General features: G+C 39.5%; 1 protein-coding gene across 2 annotated transcripts; it reads left to right on the plus strand.

Moving 5' to 3' along the window:
- The first annotated feature begins 3,711 nt into the window (after window positions 1-3,711).
- On the plus strand, window positions 3,712-22,091 carry Morf4l1 (mortality factor 4 like 1). 2 transcript variants are annotated; one of them, XM_063249784.1, is made up of 13 exons: window positions 3,712-3,930; window positions 9,114-9,160; window positions 10,761-10,828; window positions 12,809-12,925; window positions 14,115-14,201; window positions 15,121-15,201; window positions 15,853-15,878; window positions 16,316-16,404; window positions 17,945-18,046; window positions 19,249-19,337; window positions 19,668-19,840; window positions 20,182-20,266; window positions 21,370-22,091. In XM_063249784.1, the coding sequence occupies exons 1-13, from the start codon at window positions 3,891-3,893 to the stop codon at window positions 21,452-21,454; spliced, it is 1,089 nt and encodes a 362-aa protein (XP_063105854.1). In that variant the 5' UTR covers window positions 3,712-3,890; the 3' UTR covers window positions 21,455-22,091. The 2 variants fall into 2 exon arrangements, with proteins under 2 accessions (XP_063105854.1, XP_013007879.2); XM_013152425.2 differs by lacking the exon at window positions 12,809-12,925.
- Window positions 22,092-22,563: the final 472 nt, after the last annotated feature.

The raw sequence follows: 22,563 nt of genomic DNA on the forward strand, positions 1-22,563 counted from the left end.
GCACACCCCTTTCCTGACCAGAGGCTTCTGATAAAGCCAACAGACTCCTTTTCAGAATGTTTTTGTTTTTTTAGGTTTTTGTTATTGTTTGTTTAGACAGGATCTTGCTACATAGTTCAGGCTGGACTTAACTCACTATGTAGCTCTGGATTTAGGTTCAAAGACAAAGGTTTCTAATAGCAAAATTTTAAAACCTTAAAAAAGCAAACAATCTAAATTTCTGAAACAGAAGCAATGTCGAATATTGGAGTATATTTGTCTTTTAACATATAAAGTTATTAGAATTGTAAGACAGGCCTGTAAATAATAATTTGAATGACCTCTGGCATATATATATAATAAAGACAGAACAACACACAGCCCATTTATGACAAAAGCAAAAACAAAAGAAAGGATGGAGAAGAATTTACGTGCCAAGTGAAGGGGAGGTAAATAGGAAAAATGAAAGTATTCCTCAAGTTTTAGGCCTGTGTTTTGTATTTCTCAATTGCTGCATCATGAAAAAACAAATATTCAAATATTTCCTATGGATTGAGAGCCCTCTGCCATCCTTGATGTGGTCCAGGCAGGTTTATATTTTGTAATCCCATGGAGAAGTTATTGGAATCTATTAATTCCAATTTCCCACTTCCAGTACAATCCACGGCGAGAATAAAGACATTATGACATATACACAGTTATGGGGAGCCAAGGGGTCCTAAGTCCACCAACATGGTGTTCACCAGAACAAAGGGCATAACCTAGAGCCCTTCCAAGGTTTCATTAATTTTCCATGAGGAGAGTGGCTTGGAGAGGAGTGACAATGAGAGTGGTACAAAATATGTGACTGCCATGACTACTGTTAGATCTCCCATCTGAGAGACAGCACAATCATCCTGGCAACGGTTCAGAGCTGTGCCCTGATAATGCACACCCTCTTCTTCCCAGAAGTCCCTCCCAAAGGTCTGCCAAAGCTCAAGAATGTAAAGGTTTACCCAGTTCCCTGCACTCTCACAAAATAAATCAGCTCACGTCAGTCCCCAGAGCCCTTATCCCACCAGAGCCTATATCAGGCAGAACCTGCCCTTTGTCTGCAGGAGACCGCCATAGCCTGCTCTGTGGTGACTCCTCCCGTAGTAAAGAACTCTTTTCTTATCTACTTGCCTCTTCCCTTTTAATATCCTACACTGCTTTAGATTGAATACAAAACAATCAACTACCTTGAGCTAGGCTAGGTAGGAGGTCTGAGATCACTTCTGTGATAGGTAGAGGGCGAGAAATGCAGAGAGCAATCTGCATAACATAACTGAGGTAGTGTCTAATAATCTGGGGTCCATGTTTCAGTTCTGATGTACAATCTTGTTTGTCTTGGGAAGTCATAGCCTTTTTCTGGAGGCTTGCTCTGGTCCCAGCCAACAGTGTGGAGCGTTGCTCTCCATCTAGCCTGGCTCAACCAAGTATTTGGGGAGTCACTGGGCGGGGTAACACTGACTTGCTTTGCCTCAGAGATTTAACCTCAGTTCCTCAGCCAGCCCAATTTACAATGCTTAAAGCCAATTGAAAGGACAAAAGAAATAACCTAGCCAGCACTGTACATATCAATACATGCAGATAGGACCAAATTTATCCAAAATGTACATAGTTGCTCTTCAAGAAGAGTCATTTGTGTGGTTCCCTACACCTATGTAGTGGAAACATAGGGCAAAAAAAAAAAATGTAAATAAATGACAGAGTGTCAGTGTAACCAGGCCCTAGAGTCTGGGTTTACAGTGCCCACGGGGTACTAAAAGTGGAAAATTAGCATTACTCCCTTCATTTTAAATCCACCTGTGTTATCACCGCAGAGCTGTGGGTCTGGGCTCTGCCGTGTGCATTAGCACATTCACTTAAGTGTGTAGTGTGACATGCAAGGGCCCTAAATAGACCTGTCTCCTCCATCTTCTAGACCTAGGACACGGAAGAAAAGTTTTCACAGGGCTGTCTGATTAGCAGCTTTTTCACAAGGTCCCATTCCAAACCCTCTGGAGTCAGGCCTAGAAGTCTCCAGTCATTGTGCTAAGCCTACAGCAACCTCAGAGTCCAGGGAGGCCAGAGTCTAACAGATGACCCCACCACGAGGTTACCCCCAAGGCAGAGCAATTACTGGGGCTGCCAGCTCAGTGTAGGGTCCTCATCTCCTGAGGAGAACAAAACTGTTGCATCAAGTAGTGATGGTATTACAGTTAAGTTAGATAGATATTAACATGCAGTTCGAGTAGGGCCTTTAAGGAAGCCAGCACAAAAAACAGACATCAGAATTGTGGCTGAAGGCAAACTGCAGAGCCAGGCCTTAGGTGCAGAAGCAATAGCCAGTCCAAGATCCCTCCCCAGAGAGAAACTGCAGCTAGAGGTTGTTACTGTAATGAGCACCACGTGGCCTGGTGGGCCCAGATGGCATTAGCCAGACAGGTGGGTGACCACAACATCTGGACCCCTCCTCCTCTTCCTTTCCCAAAATGCCTGTGACTTTTCCATATATTGGTGCTACATCAGAACAACATTAGCTAAGCGACAGTACTTATCATACTATAGGTTGATTGTAGTTTGACCCATATTGTAGCTACGTTGTGATTTTGCTGTATACATTACCCTGACTCAGGACCCCTCTGGGAAGTCTGGAAGCTTTTCTTCTTCCCCTTATTTCCAGGAAAATCCTCCTGACTTCCTCTTTTGGGACTCCACACATCTGACCAAGGTCGAAAGTTCTATGTTTTTTATGTCAATGGCTCTACCAGAACTAGTTCTGAGACAATAACCGACAAACCAACTTTCGACCGGAGCTCCGGGTTCCGGAGCCACACAAAATCCTGACCCTTGCTTTCATGAGCCCCATGTCTGGAAACCTCTATCTGCACTTCCGGCCATGCTAACTCTCCTCAGGCTTCCTGCGCCACTGCCTTCTTGCCTGGGCCCAGCGGGTGAGCTATGAGCCCATGGCGTTGGCTCTAAAACTCTAATCCCACGAGGGTGGAGAAACTCTGCAAAGATGGCTGAGCAACTATGGCCAACACGTCCACTGTTCTCATTTTTAAACAGTGTTAGTGCTGGGGAAGTAACTCAGTCGATGGGCGTTTGGTCTGGACTCCTGACACTACAAGGCAAATTCTGAATTCAGAAGGATGTATTTTTTATCTTCAAACCTTTTTTTTTTTTTAAGAAGGTACAGTAGAGTGCCTTTTGCAGCCCCTCCCACAGGACAATGGACCGCGACCCGGTGCACATGCATCCGGCTCTTTGGTCAAGGGCCTTGGTAAAGGAGAAGCAGAGTCAGGTCGGGGGAGTCCGGGATCCGCGGGGTGCCACGCCCGCTCGGGAGGTCCGGCCTTGCAGGTCCCGGAGCGCGTGCCCGGAGGCGCACTCACTGCCACGGTGCAGACGCGCGGGCCTGCACGGCGCTCTCGGTGCCCCCGACCCGCAGGCTGCGCGGACGGCGCACGTGGGCCGCACCCGGCCCCTCTCGCCCGCCCAGAATACAAAGTCAAATCCCGGCCCCTCCAAAGTCGGCCCCGGAGTCCAGGGTGGGGCGGGGAGGTGGGGGACGCGAGACCCGCGGTACAAGGGGCGCCGTGGAGACCCGGCGGGCGCGCGAGGTGGGGGATGGGGGGCGCGGGGCGGGGCCCACCTCTTCCCCCTCCCTTCCCCTCTCCGTCCCGGCGTGCCCCGGGCGGCGCAGGCGCGTGCGCGGCGGGCGGCCGTTGGCTAGCGGCGGTTGCGCGGTGGCGGCGCTGTGAGGTTTGCGGGCGCTGGCAAATCGGGCCCAGGATGTAGAGCGGCTGTGCGTGACGGCGCGTCTGACGCGAGCCCGGGTGGGGTAGAGAGTAGGGGGCGGTAGTCGGGGGTGGTGGGAGAAGGAGGCGGCGAATCACTTATAAATGGCGCCCAAGCAGGACCCGAAGCCCAAGTTTCAGGAGGGTGAGTCGGGAGTCGTTGCCCGGGTCGAGCCTCGCGGCGGGCGGGTGTGAACCGGGTCGGGCTGGGGGGTGCGGCCGGGCTTTGTGCGGGAGGCCGGCGGAGTGAGAGGGGCAGCCGCGGCTGCGCTCCTAGCGCCGAGGCGTTTCTGGCGATGTAGCAGACGGACGCCAGCGGCGCAGCGCGCCCCGAAGCATCGGTCACCGCCGTGTTGGCGCAGCGGGGTCGCCTATTGTCGGGCAGCGACGCGGCGGGGCTGCGGTGGGGCGGCGACGTGGCAGGGCGGTGGACGCGGGGCGGGCACGAGTGCGTCCAGAGGCTCCGTGCAGCCAGGTCGCCGCCGCGGGTGGGGCTCGCTGCGAGCGCGGACTGGGGGCGCCGGCAGTCCCCGGGACGCGACTGTCGCAAAATGGCGGCTCCTCCATGGCCGCCGCGCCTGTTGTCCCGCGCACGCGCGCCCGCTGGGGTCGTGGGGGAGGGGGAGGGGGAGGACTGGGAGCCGCGCCCTGTTTGGCTGGGACTAGGGAGTGCCCGCGCAGTCTGTAGAGTAAATAAAGGCGACTCCATGGCGGCGTCGCAGCCTTTTCGCTTGTAAACCTGTTCCTGGACGTCCTGTTTTCCATACAGCCATTGTTTGCTTGCAGTAACTCTAGTTAACAGTGACTTGAAAGTTAACTTTATCTTAATGGAGTTTTGATCGACTGTTGGCTGAATGTTAGAACCTCACTTTCTGTGCGGACGGCCCTTTAAATTCTTAAAACGTATCTGTTTAGGACTTTTATAGTGTACTTGCATTGCTGTAGATGTGCCGCTTGTGCTAGAGTTAGGATTCATACACATCGCATGTCCAGTCTCGTGCTTGAGTTTTTTGTTTCAGGAACTTAAAAACATTAATGCACGTTAGAATAACTTTTTAAGGGTCATGAACTCAAAATCTAGATATATTTTATGGCGTATTTTCGGTAGTATTGTTGTCAATTAATACTTTTCACTTTGAGGAGGTGTGGGTTTAGCGTCTATGGATTTTAATGTGTTTTAAAATATTAATTTGGAACCGGATCAAAGGATCTGAACTTGAATGAGGAAAAAATTTATCTAATTGAAAGTACTTTTATTAGTGTAAAAGTCCAACAAACAGAAGTATTAGCATATTTTTTATTCTGGTATACGGAAGATATATTAAACGTTTATGCTCACTTAAATCTTGTAGTTACTGAATCAGCGGGCAAATCTTGTATATTACAAATAAAGAGCTCTCAAACTTTCAGAAAGTGATCATTACAATAGTTTTGGTAACTCTTCTAACAATGGTTTGCTCTGTAATGGTTTTTTGTGTGTTTATTAAAACATTCTGAGCGGTTCACTGGCTTCTCGAGATGGCACAAAAGCTTAATCTCAAACCGGGCTGGTGGTGCATGTGCATAATCCTAGCACACTGGAAGGTGAGGGCAGAGGCTCTTTGTGAGTTTGAGGTCAACCAGGACTAGATCCTGAATTCAAGGCCAGCCTAAACTACTGTGCATAACAACACACTGTCTCAAAAAAAAAAAGTTTTTAAACAATTTCGGCCGAGGATTTAGCTCAGCAGCATAAGCTGCTTTCTGGCAAGTGTGAGATCATGAGTTCGATTCCTAGTACCTACCAAACAAAAATTTTACCTGTGAGAATAGTCAGTGATGGCTTTCTTGGAGGAGTGCTGTAGCTTCAGTCACTACACAGTGGGGTGTGGGGAGGTGACAGAAGGCCTGTGTGTTTATGGTAGTGCGCGCCTGGAGAAGAGTGGAAACAAAAGTACTCCTAAGGAAGGTTGGGAAACTTCGGTAAAGAATTTTCATTAACGTTATTTTCCAAGTATATTTTTTTGTGTTTAAAAACAATATAATCTTTAAAAATTGCTTAAAATACATTTGGAGAATATCTTGGAAAAGCTAATATAGTGCCCACAGAATTACCTTAAAACGTATATTGTGGAGGTATTGTAGTGGTAAAAATAAGAATTAATGTACCAGACATTTTTCTTTTATTTTCAGCGGTTTTTTACTTAATGATACAGTATATATTTTATGAGAACTTTTAAATACAGTTACTGGACTGAACTTCCGTCTACATGTAGTTCTATTAAACTGTAAAGAAAACTATTGGCTATCTAGCATATTGTCAGGGGAGACTTTTGTCAGGAATTATGAGAGTACTTAATGCTCTGGCTTGAGTGTTCTGGTACATGTTGAGAGTATTGAGAATTAGAAGCTCATTAGCCTTAAATTTGACAGCATTGGGCAGAATTATCTTTGTAGTCTTAACACTATAAAAGGTTAAGGGTAGAGAGAGGCATATGAAACTACTATCCAATGATGATGGTGTTTGGTTTTCCCCATTGCCAATCTTTAAGTCTACTGACATGAAAAATAGCCATGTCTTAATTGGTTCATACTTTCAAGCAGCTATGTATTTTCAACAGATTACAGGTAAGGAGACTGGAGGTCAAAAAGCCTCAGTGCGATTTGGGTGGGGGGAGCTTCTGTTTCAAGTGCTTTGAAAATGTACCTCGAAAGGGAAATTTAGAAGACACAGACCTGATTTTTTTGGTGCTGTTGCTTAGTAGCAAAACATTTTGTCTTTTTTGGTTTTTCTTTTTTCTTTCCTTTCTTCCTTTTTTTTTTTTTTTTAAAAATACAGGTTCTTAGTATGCATTGCAGGCTGGCTTTGCACTCATGTAGCGCAGGCTGGCCTAGATAGAACTCAAGGTGATCTTCCTGCCTCAGTCTCCTAAATGCTGGCATTATAGGTATGCACCACCATGTGTAGCCAGTTTGCCCGTTTTTGTTCACACTTCTGGGGGTTTTTTAAATTTTTTTTTTTTTTTTTATCTTTTTGAGACAGGTCTCTCTATGCAGTTTAGGCTGGCCAGTTCGCTTCAGTTCATTTCACTTTGTAGCCCAGGCTGGTCTCTACTCAAAATGATCCTGCCTCAGCCTCTCAAGTGCTGGGATTACAAACATGAGCCATCACACCGGCAATATTTACGGATTTTTAAAGATATGACCTCTATCTGTGTTATCAACTTTTGAGTTAGGTATATCTCTAGCAGTGATTTTCTTTTTCTTTCTTTCTTTCTTTTTTTTTTTTTTTTTGGTAGGGATGCAAAAAAATTTTATAGAGAACTTTGATTTTAAAATAAAGTTACTGAGTGTTAGTCTGGCAGGTTGTAATGTAACAGTAGATTTCTAGTGAGGCTTGAGTAGCCACAGTTTTCAAAATTACTCCAAAAGATTCTTGGTCAGACATGGGGATCCTGTGGGAAAAAGTCCAGACAGGGACATTAACTGTATGGAGTTGTTCCGTCATCTCTCAATTTTACTAATACTTACACTTGTCAATTCTGTGCTCTAGCAGTGGACATCAGTTTTTGTGGGGTGTTTTTGTTTGTTTGGGTTTTTTTGGGTGTTGTTTGCTTTTTGGTACTGAGAATTGAACCTGCAACCTCACATTTACCAGGCAAGTACTTGAGCCGCTGAGCTAAATCCCTGGCCCCAGCAGTGAACATCTTAAATATTTGTCTGGTAGTGTCACTGTTTCACATTTAGGTATAAAATATGTTCACTGTTGGGGTCATTCTTTACAACCCTCCATATAGCTCATCATTCGTTCTCCCTTTTGCAATACAGAATACAGGAAGTTAAATCTGTTTTCTTACATGTCAGTGTGTTCCTTATTAATCTGACAGAGGTTGGCATAGACAGGCACACAAAAACAGACAGGATGCGTATCTTGAGATTACCAGGTGTTGGCAGGTGTACACCTGTAATCCCTAGCACTAACATTTGGGAGGCTGAGGCAGGAGGATTGTCTGAGATACATAACGTAAGGCCAACCTGAACTACAGAGGGAAAACCTGTCTGGGGGAAAAATATGTTGAGACAGATACTTACATTTGCTATGGAATAGATTTTTAGGTATGTCTTTAAGTTATGTTTGGTTCAATTTTATAGTTAAAGGTGCCAACCCAATTGGATGATTTTGTTGTCCTGGATTTAGTTTGTTCAAACTGGACTGAAAAATAATGAAGTACAGTAACTGGTATCTGAAGTATTACTAGGAATTGTTGCTTTGTTGAGCAGAGGTAGCTTACAAGTCTGACATTTGTATTTGGTTTTGCATATCCTAATGGTAGGCTCATCATAATCTGCCAAAGGTTAGAATTCTTTGGTCTATTTTGTTGAAGCAGGCCAGGTCTCAAAACACGTTTGAGTGAATGCGGGGAAATTATTTAAAAGTCCAGCTATCTCTGATGCATATTGAAATTTTAATTGGTGAGATAATTTTACTCACTAAAAAACTTAAAGGCAGAGATCAGAGATGCAGGTACACAGTAAGTTCCTAAATGCAGAACCGGAAGAATAGCTTTTTTTTTTTTTGTCTTTTTCCTTTTTATCGGTACCGGGGATCGAACTCACGACTGCCTGCTTGCAAGGCAGGCGCTTATGCCACTGTGCTAAATCCCCAGCCCCAAGAATAGCATTTTTAAAAATGTATTTCTAAGTTGGATGTGTTAGTGCACCCTGTATTTCATAGACTGAGGTAGGAGAATGACAGGTTCAAAGCCAGCCTGGGAAGTATAGCTTGACTGTGGACCCTGGATTCATTTCCAGTACCAGAAAAAAAGTTTGTTATTGCCAGTTAATATGGGTAGAAAGCCTCTTTTCTTTTTTCTTTTCTCTTTCTTTCTTTTTTTTTGGGGGGGGGGGTGAGACAGGGTCTTACTGTACTGTTGGCCTTGGGCTCACTTTGTATCCTAGGCTAGTCTCTAACTTGCAGGGATCTGCCCCAGCCTCCTAAGTGCTGGGATCACAGGAGGATACCACCTGGTGTAAAAGTGGAAAACCACTTTTACCAATAGTAACTACAGTAAGCCAGGATTTAGCTCAACAGCGTAAGTGCCAGCATGGCAAGCACAAAGTTGTGAGTTCGATCCCCAGTACAAAAAAAAAAAAAAAAAAAAAAAAAAAAAACTACAGTGGATTTTTTTGGCTTATTTGGCATGTGATAGGTGCTTTGATGATTTATAATGAATTGTTTATTGTTTACGTTAAATACTAAGTGGTTACTGGTAGAATAATTAAGTGGTGTTTCTCAGAAATATTTTTATTATGCTGAAAAATTATAGCAGTACATTTTTACTTTTGCAGGCGAACGAGTACTGTGCTTTCATGGGCCTCTTCTTTATGAAGCAAAGGTATGAAATCTCTTTGTAGAAGTTCATCATAACTACTGATAAATTTGACTTTTCAGTACTAAATTTCAGTATTTTGTTGTGTTTGGCAAGAGAATTACCTATTTTCATAAGTTCATAGGTTTTTACAGCTTCTTGTTTTGAGATTCTTTTTCTTTAACGGTTCAAAGAAGTTAAAATCCTGTTGCTCTCTACTTTTTTTAACTGATTTTTCAAAGACCCATTAGTTGGAAATAGCGTATAAGGGAAATGATAGATAAACGCTGGTTGGGTTGTTGGGAACAAATAGTATCTTACAGTTAATAACATGTGAAAAGAAGTTCTGTGATTGTTTTTATGCAAATATTATATCCTGAATAAGCATTTATAGTTAACTTTATAGATGAGATAGATAGGATAACAATTAATTTTTGTGGTACCCAGGATTGAATTCTGGGCTTCACACAGTTCTGGTAACTTTCAGCACAGATTTTTGGGGAATAATGTCCTAGTGGTTGAATCCAGGGCCTTGCACAAGCTAGGCATGCTTTCTACCACTGATTTACCTCCCCAGCCCAGGTTAAATGCATTTTAAGACTTAACCATACATTTAATTACAGTTTTGGATACTGAACACAAGGCTGTAGTGTGGCTCTGTAGAGCACTTGCTTAATGTAAGACCCTGGGCACTCTGGTATTCCAAGGCAATTTCTGTGCAGATTCCTGATGAGTAGTTTGTCTTTGAAGCCTTAGCATAATTACAAAATGTCAGAAAATTCTGACTAAAAAACTGTTTTTACTGCTTTTGTGTTTTGGATAGGTAATGTGTTATAATTGCTAAATTATGAGTCCTGTTGATCATTTGTGTTCTTGTTTTTGTTGTTTGGACTTTGGCAGGCTGTTCTAAACTGGCTAGTTTTTTTTTTCCTGGCAGCAGAACACTGTTAAACAAATTTCTAAATGACTGTTGAAATAATGTAAACTGTCATGGTTCTTTGGGTTTGCCTCCAGTGAGTCTTTTCAAAATCCAAAACTAGGTAGTTTTTACTTGTAGTTAATGATGTTCCTCTAGTAATTTGTTTTGTATGTTTTGCTGCCATTTTGTTTATTCGCTTGCAGTATCTGTGTACTGGTGCTGGGCCAGTGCTTTACCACCACTGAGCTGAACCTCCAACTCTTGTATACGTGCCTTTAAAAGAATTTCTTTCTCTCTGTCTGTCTGTCTGTCTGTCCGTACCGGGAATCAAACTCGCAACCTTGCACTGCCAGGCAGGTGCTTAGGCCACTGAGCTAAATCCCCAGCCCTAAAAGCATATCTTAAGATGATTCTGAAACAAATTAACCATACTATCTTTCAATAATTAGCAAAATTGTTTTTAAAAAAATGTTACCTCCTGGCTATAGTTTGTAAAAGCATAATTATCTCTTATTAGTATCTTTTATTAGCTGCCGTTGAATAACTTTTGCTTTTATCCTACGATTCTCAGCTTTGTTGGGCTTTCTCTTTATTCTCTTTAAAGTTCAGTGTTCTTTTTTTAATTTTTTTGTGGCTGTTTATAAATCAGGATGTGGAGTCTGTCTCTTACAAATGTATTTCTAAGTGAATTTTTCTTTTTTCTTTCAGTGTGTAAAGGTTGCCATAAAGGACAAACAAGTAAAATACTTTATACACTACAGTGGTTGGAATAAAAAGTGAGTATTAGATTTTGAAAAGCAGTTGGTATGCTATTTTAATGTAACATGGCTTATATTAAAGTAAGGATAAAAAACCCTGGTTTTTTTTTAGGATAAAAAGACTATTAGAAATTACAGTAGCCAACCATTTTATCTTTCTGTCTGTCTTTAAACCCCTGGAGATCTTCCTGCCTCTGCGTCCTGAGTGCTGGAACTACAAGCGTGCACCAGCATGCCCAGCTAGCCTGAATGTTTTGGCCAGTGTTATTTTAAATCAGTTAACACTGTGTTAAAATTGTCTGTTTTGGGCTGGGTGTGATTTGCTAATGACAGAATTTATTAACTTTCTGAAGTTTGGAAGCGCGCTAGCAGAAAATGTTTTCATGTTTTTGTTTTGCTTTTATTTAATGCTGTTTTCTTCACAGATAACATTACAGTAACTACTTCTCCGGTTGCTTTTTAGTGAATAAATTTGTGCTTTGTGTAACCAGATGGGACTTTAGTACCTGGTTTTACTATGGGAGCAGTGCCATCTGATTTGATGAGTATTCTGTTGCTATGGAAGGAGAGTTTTTCTGTTAAAGTCTGTTGGCCCTGTGACTTGGTTCTGTTTTGTACTACCCTATCCGGGGAACCAACGTAGTTAATTTTGTAAGGGATTTTTTTTTTTTTAAAGATCAAATGCTTTTGGCTAAGGACTATCAAGACCAGTCCCTTCTCTTTGATTAGTATAGTTGTGGAAGACTGGAAAGCTAAAATGCATTATTTCTAATAATAATAAGTAGATATCAGTACTTCAAAGTGACCCCATAGTTTTATATTTTAAATATTGAGAAATTGGGGAAATGAAGTATTTTTGTGTTTCAGTAAACAGTCATATGAAATTCTAATACCCAGGAAACAGGAAAATTTAACATGTGCTCCTACTGCATCTCAAAAAATGAAATGGGAGAACTATACTTCAGTAATTATATTTTCATAACTATGCTTTACAAATTGATACTGATAGCTGTATAATAGTGTCTTATTTATGTTTAGTGAGTGGGAAAGTTAATGTGCATACAGAGTATCAAAGAAAAAAAAAGGTTCCCCAAAGGTAGGTCTGCTTTCTGACCTCTTAAACACTTTGAGAGAATCATTTTAGAATTTCATCTGTATATACATCTTTTGGTGTGCTTTCATATATAGTAAGTATTTTCTGTAAAATTACACATATATGTGTGTTAGTCAAAAACTGGATTTTAAGCATTTTTTTTTTTGTATCTTTTCAGAAAATTGTGAAAATACCAAAAGCTTATGTTTTCTGGCTTTATTGCTTTAATAAAATAACATTTCCCCCTGATGTATTATAATAGTCCAGTAGCAGAAAGAAATAATAGATTTATAAAAGCAGATTTTACCTTTATGAAGTATTTAAAGAAACCTTTAAATATTAACCATTTTGAAAGGTGAAAGTTACTTAGATTCCCAGCAAATGTGTTGTATTTTTATTCAGTGCTGCGCTTTTTTGTTCTGTTCAGGGGTTGTGACTGGGCGATTTAAGTATGAAGATATCTTTGGAAAACTGAAGTTTTGTGCTTGACCTGTATGAAAGTATCTGAGCCTTTGGCTTTCAGTTACTACCATAATATAGTTATTCTTCAGAATGCAAAGGATGATGGTTCATTGCATTTTCCCTTTGATTCAGTAAGGATTTTCAGCTTTTCATGTAAGGGAACCTTTGACTTGGGTTTTTTTTTTTTTTTTAAGTATCTAATTTTGATAGTGGTATGTAGGATATCATTTTTTTAAAAAAGCCATACAGTAAAACTCCAATCCCCAAATTGGATTTTTTTGCCTTTAATGTAGATCTATATTTTTTCTTTTTAACATTTTCAGAAGCACAGTAGATGCTAAGATATTCTTAAATATTCCATTTGTAAGTGAATCTTAATAAAAGTTAAGCTAAATTCTACACCTAGTTACTGAGATTACTTTGTACTATGCTGTCTGTATCAGAAGTGCTGTGAGGCCCAGGCGCTCTGAAAACACTTTGAAGACACATGAGGATATTGTAGCCCTTTTTCCTGTTCCTGAAGGAGCTCCCTCAGTACACCACCCCCTCCTGACCTCTAGGTAAATGCATGTTTTAAAGTTTTCTCTAGGAAATCATGTTGAGAATGGTGTTTTTCTTTTTTTTCTTCTGACTATTCTATTAAGAGGTCAGAGGCTGGAACCATTAAATAAAAGCTAGTACCTTGAGAGTACACCCAATTGTGTCACTAAAGGAGCTCCATCAGCAGGAGAAAAGACTTGTTTTGCTCAAAAAGTCAAAAAATTTGGCATTCCCCAAAAAATGTCTCCTTTTGTTATTCCCCTTGGAGGGAAGGAAAACACACCAAGATTCATGCTGGAAGGAACTTTATGACACACCACAATGCCTTATCACATTTTAAGAGCAGTTATACCTTTTAATGTTCAGAAAACCTTCTGGTAGCCTTGTAAATTAGTATATTCATTTATGAATGAAGGAAAGTGAAGAAAGATATACTGTAGTTTGTTAAACCACAAACCTTAATGTACCTTAATGTAGATGGTAAGTACCACAGAATTGGTAATGTGTTCCTTACATATACCTTGAATTTTTATATGTTTCAGGAATTTTCAAGTGTCTTTACATTTAAGCTCATAACAGCACTGTGTTGGTTTTATTTTTTATGATTCCATTTATTCTGGGCTCTTAGGCTTGACCTTTGGCAGTTAAAAGTTTAAGATTGTATTTTTATTCTGTAAGTGAGCTTTCAATAATAGAACAGCTCATGCTGTATGTGTGCAAAGGTTTACCACCACTGACTTTTAAAAGTCTCAGGCTAAATGTTATGTTCTTAGGACATTTCTGAAAATGATGTGACTAACCTGATGTTTGGTTTCGATTTAGATTTATTTATTTTGTATCAGGAATTGAACTCAGGACCTTGCATTTGCCAGGCAGGTGCTTGTGCCACCGAGCTATATCTCTGGCCTCAGTTTAGATTTAGAAGGCTGCTTCTTTATAGAATAGACTCATTAGATTGGGGAGGTGTGGGTGGGGGGGGGGTTACTGGAAATAGAACTTAGTGCCTCACATTTGCCAGGTGGTACTACACCGCTGAGCAAATATCCCTGGCCCTCATTAGATTTTTATTGTCATTGAAACTGGATTTATCAAATGATTTCAGGGAAATCTGAAATTTTGCCTCTTGGATCTCTAAAAATCAATTGGAGGATAGAGTATGAATTGTAATGAAAATACTTTTGAATGATCCTTTAACTCTTCTCTTTTTAGTTGGGATGAGTGGGTTCCAGAAAGCAGAGTACTCAAGTATGTGGACACCAATCTGCAGAAACAGCGAGAACTTCAAAAGGCCAATCAGTAAGTGTGTTTTGAGAAATGAACATTGAGGAGAAATGACTATAAAACAGATTTTGAATATGGAATCGTCAGTCAGTCTTGTTGGCTGCATGCCTGTAAAATGATTTTCTGGCATGTGCCAGCCAGCTGGATTTTATGCTTAAGGTGATCAGACAAGCCTTTGTCCATCTCATTGTTTCCATCTGTCCTTGTAGCATGGTAGAAACAGTAGGATATTGGAGAAGTATACTCTACTAATATTCAGCATCTCCATAGCTTGTTTCTGAAAACATACTGAGGGGGAAACCCTGCAAGATTAGTCTGTTGAGTAATTGTTCTCTTTTAATATGTATTTAACTACTGAATGAGAAGATGAGACCTAATTGAAAGAAAATAGAGGGGTTAATCCTAATAGAGGAAGTTTTAGTTGTAGGTACTTTACTTACTTATTTAGATTTTTTGAGTCAGGGCCTTATTATGTAGTGCAACTGGCCTTGAATTCACTATGTGTAACCCAGGCAGGCTTCACTCAAAGTACTTCTCCTGCTTCAGCCTTCCAAACATTGGGACTGCAGGCATGCACAACCACTCTTGGCCCAGAAACACCACTTATTAAGGTCACTTTTTACTAGCTTTGATATTGGTGGCTCCAGAACAGTGATGCTGAACCTTTTAGAACTTTCAGTGACAATAGCCCACTGCAGCATGGGTATTGTAGGTTAAAACCAAGTTTTAGGCCTTTTAAATTCTTAAATTTTTTTGTTAGGCTTTAGTAAATATGTTGTTTCTTTGTCCAACTTATTTAGAACTTTGTATCAGAAAGTATATGTCCTTGGGAACCTAGGTTTGAACACAAATTCCAGGTGGAATCAAGCTAACACAACTTTATTTTTCCACATAAGTGCTTATTTTATGATGACTTGACAACTTACTTTTGAAGGGAGCAATATGCAGAGGGAAAGATGAGAGGGGCTGCTCCAGGAAAGAAGACAGCTGGTCTGCAACAGAAGAATGTTGACGTGTAAGAAGCTCTGTCCTTGCTTTAATTGTGTATAGTTTTATAAGTAATTCTCAAAGTTCGTCATGTGTTAGACTTCAGGAAGTTCGAAACATTGTTGGGATTTTAATGCCTTTGAGATTCCATTCCTTAATACATAGAAAATTTTTTATTTTTCTTAATATAACCCTCTCCACTGTGGTAAAACATTATTGAAGCTATGTGAGATTTCAGTCGTTCTTAGGGTTTTTGTCATGTAAGTGGAGTCTTGACAATCGCATGTTTTGTGGGCATGTGTAAGTACAGCTCATGGTTTAATCTGACTCAAAAATACTGCCAAAAATAAATGTTTTGGAAAACAAAATTAAACTATTGGGCTAAATACAGCCTTTGAAAAAATTTTTTTTGGTAGAAGCAGTTATTTTTATAAACTTTATTAACATATAGTAGTTATGTAATCTTGGAAGAAGGATATATTCTAAAGTTCTTGCTTTGTTTTTCTATTATTTGCCAGAGATAAAAATGTAACCATCAAAAATCCACATGTCTTGAGTAGAAAACCGTCCTTGTTATTTCATCTTACTCATAATGGCAGTATTTCTTTGTAGATTTAACCCTGATGAAAGAAAATTGAAACAAGTTGTGATAAATAATTCTATTTTCCTCTCCTTTTAGGAAAACTAAAAAGAACAAACAAAAAAGTAAGACTTTTTCTTAAAATTAACTTATTTTATCTTTATAATATTTATATTTTAAATAGCTACATTTTGACAATAAGCTTAAGTTTCTCAAATAGGAATCACAACAAGTTGTAGGAATATATATATATATATATATATATATATAGTGGCTAAGCCGATCTTTTACAGAACATGGAGAAAATTAAAATAAGCATTTATTTTCATCTGCTTTAAACTTAATGGCTCTCCCTCAGAAAGTAGCATTTTTAATAAAGATAATAGTAAGTGTTGCCTGTTGGGTAGAGCTTTTCCTAAAAGTTGTATTTTTGTTGGAAATATGGTTCTCTAACTTTGATTCAAATAATAGCTGCATAGTAGAGACATGAAGAGAGGGTATGTCATGTTGATATTTTCCCTAGATTGTTTTTTTAGTTAACCATCACCACTCCATTTTGTAGCCCCTGGTAATGGAGATGGTGGCAGTACCAGTGAGACACCTCAGCCTCCTCGGAAGAAGAGGGCCCGGGTAGATCCTACTGTTGAAAATGTAAGTTTTCAATAGTCTATTAAAATTTTTAGTCTTACACATGTTAAATCGCATTAAGAACCAAAAGTAATTATAGGACTTTAGTTCCCAAAAGTATTGATAATATGATTAACTACCCCAACTTCGGGTAAAGGATGTTTTTGTTTAACAAAAATGTGTTTATATCCATTACCACACTTGTCTCAACTAGAGATTGAACCTTTCCACTGAATTATATCCCCACCCTTTTTTGTTTTGAGACAGGGTTGTACTAAGTTGCCTAAGCTGGGCTTGAATTTATAATCTTCCTGCCTCAGCCTTTTGGAGTACAGAACTTATAGGTATAATAAATCTTATTTCATCTATAGCTCTGGAATTAAACTATCCCAAAGATAGGCATGGTGGCCCACGTCTGAAATCCCAGCACTTTGGAAGCTGAGGTAGGAGGATCAGAGAATTAAAGGCCAACCTGGGATACATAGTAATTTTAAGGCCTGCTTGAACTACATAGAAGACCCCATGTTTAAAAAAAAAAAGTGAGAGATGTTTGGTTCTTTGTTTTTTGTTGTCATTGCTTTTTGTTTTTGTTTTCTTTTTTCTTTTTCTTTGGTGCAAGACTGGGTGTGTTTACTAGGTCATGGTTATGTGGTTCATTAAACTCCAACTTGTTTTGATAAACCTATAAAAATACCACTTTAGTTCCCATATAATATGGTATGTGTTTGGGTGTACAAGTTTAGGATTCATTTTCATAGTTACTGAATTTGAAGTTATAATTGGCCAGCTTATATTTCTGAAACTAAAGTTAAGAGGCAGTGGGGACATTTTGATATGTTCCAAAAACTTGGAGCTCATGTTGGGCATATAGTTTGGCAACATGGCACCTCCCAGGCAGGCACGAGGTTCTGAGTTTGATTCCCAGTTCAAACAACAAAAGAAAAATGAGCTTTAGAAACAGTATTTTTAGGGGTGGGGCATATAACATTAGGTCAGATCCAGGGCTTCGCACCTGCAAGGCAAGAACCACGGAACTGTATCCCTATCTATATCCCTAGAAATCAATACATTTAATTACTTTTATGAATTAGACTTTAAAAGGTAATTATGGGGGCTGGGGATTTAGCTCAGCAGCATAAGCGCCTGCCTTGCAAGCAGCCAGTCATGAGTTCAATCCCTGGTACCGATAAAAAGGAAAAAGACCAAAAAAAAAAAAAAAAAAAAAAAAGAAATGTTTGGGTTTGTTTCAACAATGAGCATGAAAATGCTAAATTAAAATGTAGTAGTCTAGGCATTTCCACAAGAAGGGGGAACTAAAAAAGTTTTCCCTTCATATGAAAATGCATGAAATAAACTAGTGTGATGTTTTCTAGATCATATTCCTTTTCCCTTGCATCTTTAACTGTATGATCTGTATGCTTAGGACTTTTTAAATGACAATCTTGGCTGCACAGGTTACTACCTTATGTGTCACTTTATATCTAATGTCTCTAAAGGTATTTAAAAAATCAACCTTCTGTTTGAGAGTTGCTATTTATGCAAGGTTTTTAATTTTTCTATTTAGGAAGAAACTTTTATGAACAGAGTTGAAGTTAAAGTAAAGATTCCTGAAGAGCTAAAACCGTGGCTTGTTGATGACTGGGACCTAATTACTAGACAGAAACAGGTAACTTGGGCAGATTGTGAGCGATGTAATAATAATGTTTTTGTCTTAAAAAGAGAAAAAAGGTTGAAAATTTAAGGTATGACTAGTTTAATTCAAGAGGCTGAGCAATTATTCCCAGATAGAATAACTTGAAGAAGAGTGAAACAGTGCATACATAAGTTTCTTTAGTTTTAGGGTAATTTTTTTTTTTTTTTTAAGTTGAGAGATAAGTTTTGGAGTTTGCTGTGACAAGAACTCATCCAGTAAATTGATAAAAGGGCAAGAAATCTTGGGCCGGGGATGTAGCTCAGTGGCACAGGCCTGCCTGGTAAGCACAATGCCCTGAACATGATTCTTGGTACCAAAAAAAATAAAAATAAAAGACAAGTTTGTGTTTGCTATCTTACTATCATTTAAAGTGCCACATCTGCTCTAATGGAATATAACACAAAGCATACAGCATTAGCAGAAGAATTTAAATCTAAAGTCCTAGATCTAATTGCTAGTTTAGAGAAATGGAAATATTTAATTAGAGGGACATGTTGAATATCAAAGTGATTCAGTTACCTAAATCCAGAAGAACTTGAGAATAAATGAACGGATTTACTTAGACAAGCCATGAAAAAGTGGGATTGGGAGTGTAAGGGGTAAGCGTTAGCTACTGCATGAGGATTTTGAGACTCAAGACACATCTTAGTCATAACTAATAAGTGGGCACAGTCTAATACATCGTTTAAACTAAGCTGCCAGGGTTCAAACTAAGGCTTTCCCACTTAATATCAAGGAGTGCTGATTATACTTTTTCAGCCTTTGAGTGCTTTAGTTTCTATTTCTAGTGGAATAATAGTTAATGCTTCATAGTGTTCATCTGCTTCAGGCTGGGTGTGGCACATAAATGACGGTGATAATCCCCACAAAGGCGCGCTGAGGCGTGTGGTACATGTTGTAGTGCAGTGGTGGCAAACTTGACCTGCTTTCCATAGTAGATTATTAGTTACTTTTAAAAAAAACTACAGGGTTCACCGTTAGTGCTGTAGTGTATGTGTGTCAGTAGATTGCTAGACATTAGAGCAGTCCCCTGTGATGGCCACCAGCCAAAATGCTTCACATGCACAGTGATACCTTTTCCTACTTTGTAGGAGTGTTAGTGATCTTTTTCTTGCAGAAAAGGTTATCCAGTGTAATGGAAAATACAGCATTTGTGGTTGTTTTTGTTTTTATAGCTGTTTTATCTTCCTGCCAAGAAGAATGTGGATTCCATTCTAGAGGACTATGCAAATTACAAGAAATCTCGTGGAAACACAGATAATAAGTAAGAATGTCACTTTTGAATATATTCAAGTAACTTGTACTTTGAAATATTAAAATGTTAGCAAAATAAGGGTTTTTCTTTTTTTATTTTGATTTTTGATCTTGTTGGATTGAGCTTGAGGTATCCCTTACTTGTTGGACAAGTGCTTAACACTAAGCTATACCTCTAGCCCATTTACATATTTGAGGCAGGGTCATAGTAAGTTGCTGCTGATTTCCTTGAACTTGGCATAGCAGTAGTTTATTGTGACTTATTCTTCCTTTACTCTCTTACCCTCATGTCTGCTGCATTTTTACCCTTCCGAACTGATTGTTTCTGTTCATTCACCAGGGAGTATGCAGTTAATGAGGTTGTAGCAGGGATTAAAGAATACTTCAATGTGATGCTGGGCACTCAGCTCCTCTACAAATTTGAGAGACCACAGTATGCAGAGATCCTTGCTGATCACCCTGATGCACCCATGTCACAGGTGTATGGAGCACCACATCTACTGAGATTATTTGGTAATGTGCCACTTAGAAAATACGATTTTACTTTTTTCTGTTTCTTTGTTTTATTTTGACTTAGGGACTTGATGTGTAGCCCAGGCTGGCCATGAACTTGCAGCAATCCCCCTGCCTTAGCCTCCTAAGTACTGAGATTACAGGCGTGTGCCACCAGGCCTGGCTGGCTTTTTCTTTTTGGTCCTTTAATACTTTGACTTTTTTTGTCTTCTGTAAATGCAAATAATGAAATAATGCTCCAAAACATGACTCCATTCCATTTTGAACTTATAGCTTTAAAATCATGTAATTTAAAAGAGTTGATTATATATAATTTTGAATAAATTCTTTTGTTTAAATAGTACGAATTGGAGCGATGTTGGCCTACACACCTCTGGATGAGAAAAGCCTTGCTTTATTACTGAATTATCTTCATGACTTCCTCAAGTAAGTAATTGGAATTATAAGTGTGGTACTTCAGTACTGGGAATTGAACTCAGGACCTTGTACTTGCCAGATAGGCAGTTGTCTTAGTTACTCTTTACTAGCTGCTATGGAAACAAAATACCTGATGCCCAAAGTTAAAGAAGGAAAGGTTTATTTCTAACAGTTCTTGGAGGTTTCAGTCTACTCTAAGCTGGCCCCAAGCCAGGCTGGCATGGCATTCATGGCTACCGCAAACACCAAGGCACTAAGCCGCTAGAGAGAGAGAGACGAACCTTCTTCCCACGGTTACATGATAACTTGGTTCCACCCCTAGGCAGGTGAAACACTTAACGGTACCAATCCAAGTGCTAGATAACTAATGTTAGGTTTGGTAGCATCCATAATTACCTGAGGCTTGGGGGCCACTGACATAAATAATGACAGCACTTGAGCCACTGAACTATAAGCCTGGCATGGTATACTGAAAATTTCTGTAGGAGAGATTGACACTATAGTTACTAAAATAATGTATTGGAGAGATAGTTAATGGAACGATATAAACAAGTACATGGGACTCTTACAAAATGATGAGTCGGCATAATAGGTGTAGTAAAGGGAAAACGATGAGTCCGTAAATACAAAAGTTGTTTAGATAAGTATGGTAATGTATTTATAATTCTATACTGTTGCATAAATGTTAAAGGACTTGCATGTATTTTTGGTGGGTGTTTTGTTTTCCAAGACAGGGTCTTGGTATGTAGTTCAGGCTGGGCTTGAGTTTACTGTGTAGCCCAGGCTGGCCTTTTAATTCATAGTAATCCTCTTGCCTCGGCCTCCCAACTACTGGGATTATAGACATGGGCCACCTTGTGCAGTTTAATTAGAGTTCCTCCTTAGTGAGATGAATAAACCAGTGAAATAGGGATTTAGGTTTGTAGAAATGGACAGCACAAAGGAATACTAAAAATGTATGCAACAGTACATTAAAGATAGTAAATTATCTCTGGGTTACCAAAGACTGAAGAAATAGGGGAAAGGGCAGTCCTGGTTTCTGCACCTTGTTAGAAAACTTTGCTGTTACGGTGAAAAAGCCTTTTAGATAATGAATGTCCTTTTATTTTTAGGTATCTGGCGAAGAATTCGGCAACCTTGTTTAGTGCCAGTGATTATGAAGTGGCCCCCCCTGAGTACCATCGGAAAGCAGTGTGAGGCACTCACACCCACGTCTGGATCTCTGTCCACGCGGTTTTGTTCCTAGTCTTTCTTGTACAAATGATGTACTTTGAAGATGTTAGTGTATAACAAAATTGATGTTCGTTTTGTTTGATTTTTAAACAGAAAATAAAAGGGGTTACAGCTCCTTTTTTCTTTTTTTCATTTCAAAGTTGCTACCAGTGTATTCAATGATGGACAACAGAGAGATGGTGTGGAGTGTTTTATTGCTTAGTTGACAAAGCTGCTTTTGAATGCTGGTGGTTCTATTCCTTTGACACTACGCACTTTTATAATACATGTTAAATGCTATATGACAAAATGCTCTGATTCCTAGTGCCAAAGGTCCAATTCAATGTATATAACTGAACACACTCATCCATTTGTGCTTTTTTTTTTTTAACGGTGCTTAAAGAGCCCATCCTTTGCAAGTCATCCATGTTGTTCCTTAGGCATTTTATCTTTGCTCAGATTGTTGAAGAATGGTGAATTGTTTCATGGTTTTTGTATTTGTGTCTAATGCACGTTTTAACATGATAGACGCAATGCATTGTGTAGCTGCAGTTTTCTGGAAAAGTCAATCTTTTAGGAATTGTTTTTCAGATCTTCAATAAATTTTTCTTTAAATTTCAAAGAGTAGTGTACTTATGTGGCTGCTGCAAAAATCACATGTGTTGATTTTTCAGATGAATGTTTGACTTCCTGTGATTTGGTTTTTATGGAGTGAGAAGTTCAGTTTTGGTACCTAACCCTGATGCATAGCAGCTTCAGTTGTTTGCTCTTTTAAATACCTAGCTCACATGATGAGATCTACTTTCCTTAGACTGTTACCAAATTTGAACATTGAAGACAATTTTATGTGTGTGACAAGTTGCTTTTTGTATGTAAGGTATTTACTTTAAAAACAGCTAAAAAATAGCTGTGTACAACAAAATACTTGTAAAGGAAAATACTTCTCTCCACTGATGGTAGATCTTTGGTTTGGACAGAAGTGTAGAGGTAACAGTTACAATACAGAGCTTTAGAATGAAGGATTCAGATGGCAACATGAAAGACAGCTGAAGGAAGAGTAATGGAGCTAGAGCTTCAGAGATGACTAGGATTTG

Source organism: Cavia porcellus, unplaced genomic scaffold (assembly GCF_034190915.1).
Source record: "Cavia porcellus strain 051 isolate PalLab524CR breed Dunkin Hartley unplaced genomic scaffold, mCavPor4.1 scaffold_6, whole genome shotgun sequence".
Classification (NCBI taxonomy): Eukaryota; Metazoa; Chordata; class Mammalia; order Rodentia; family Caviidae; genus Cavia; species Cavia porcellus.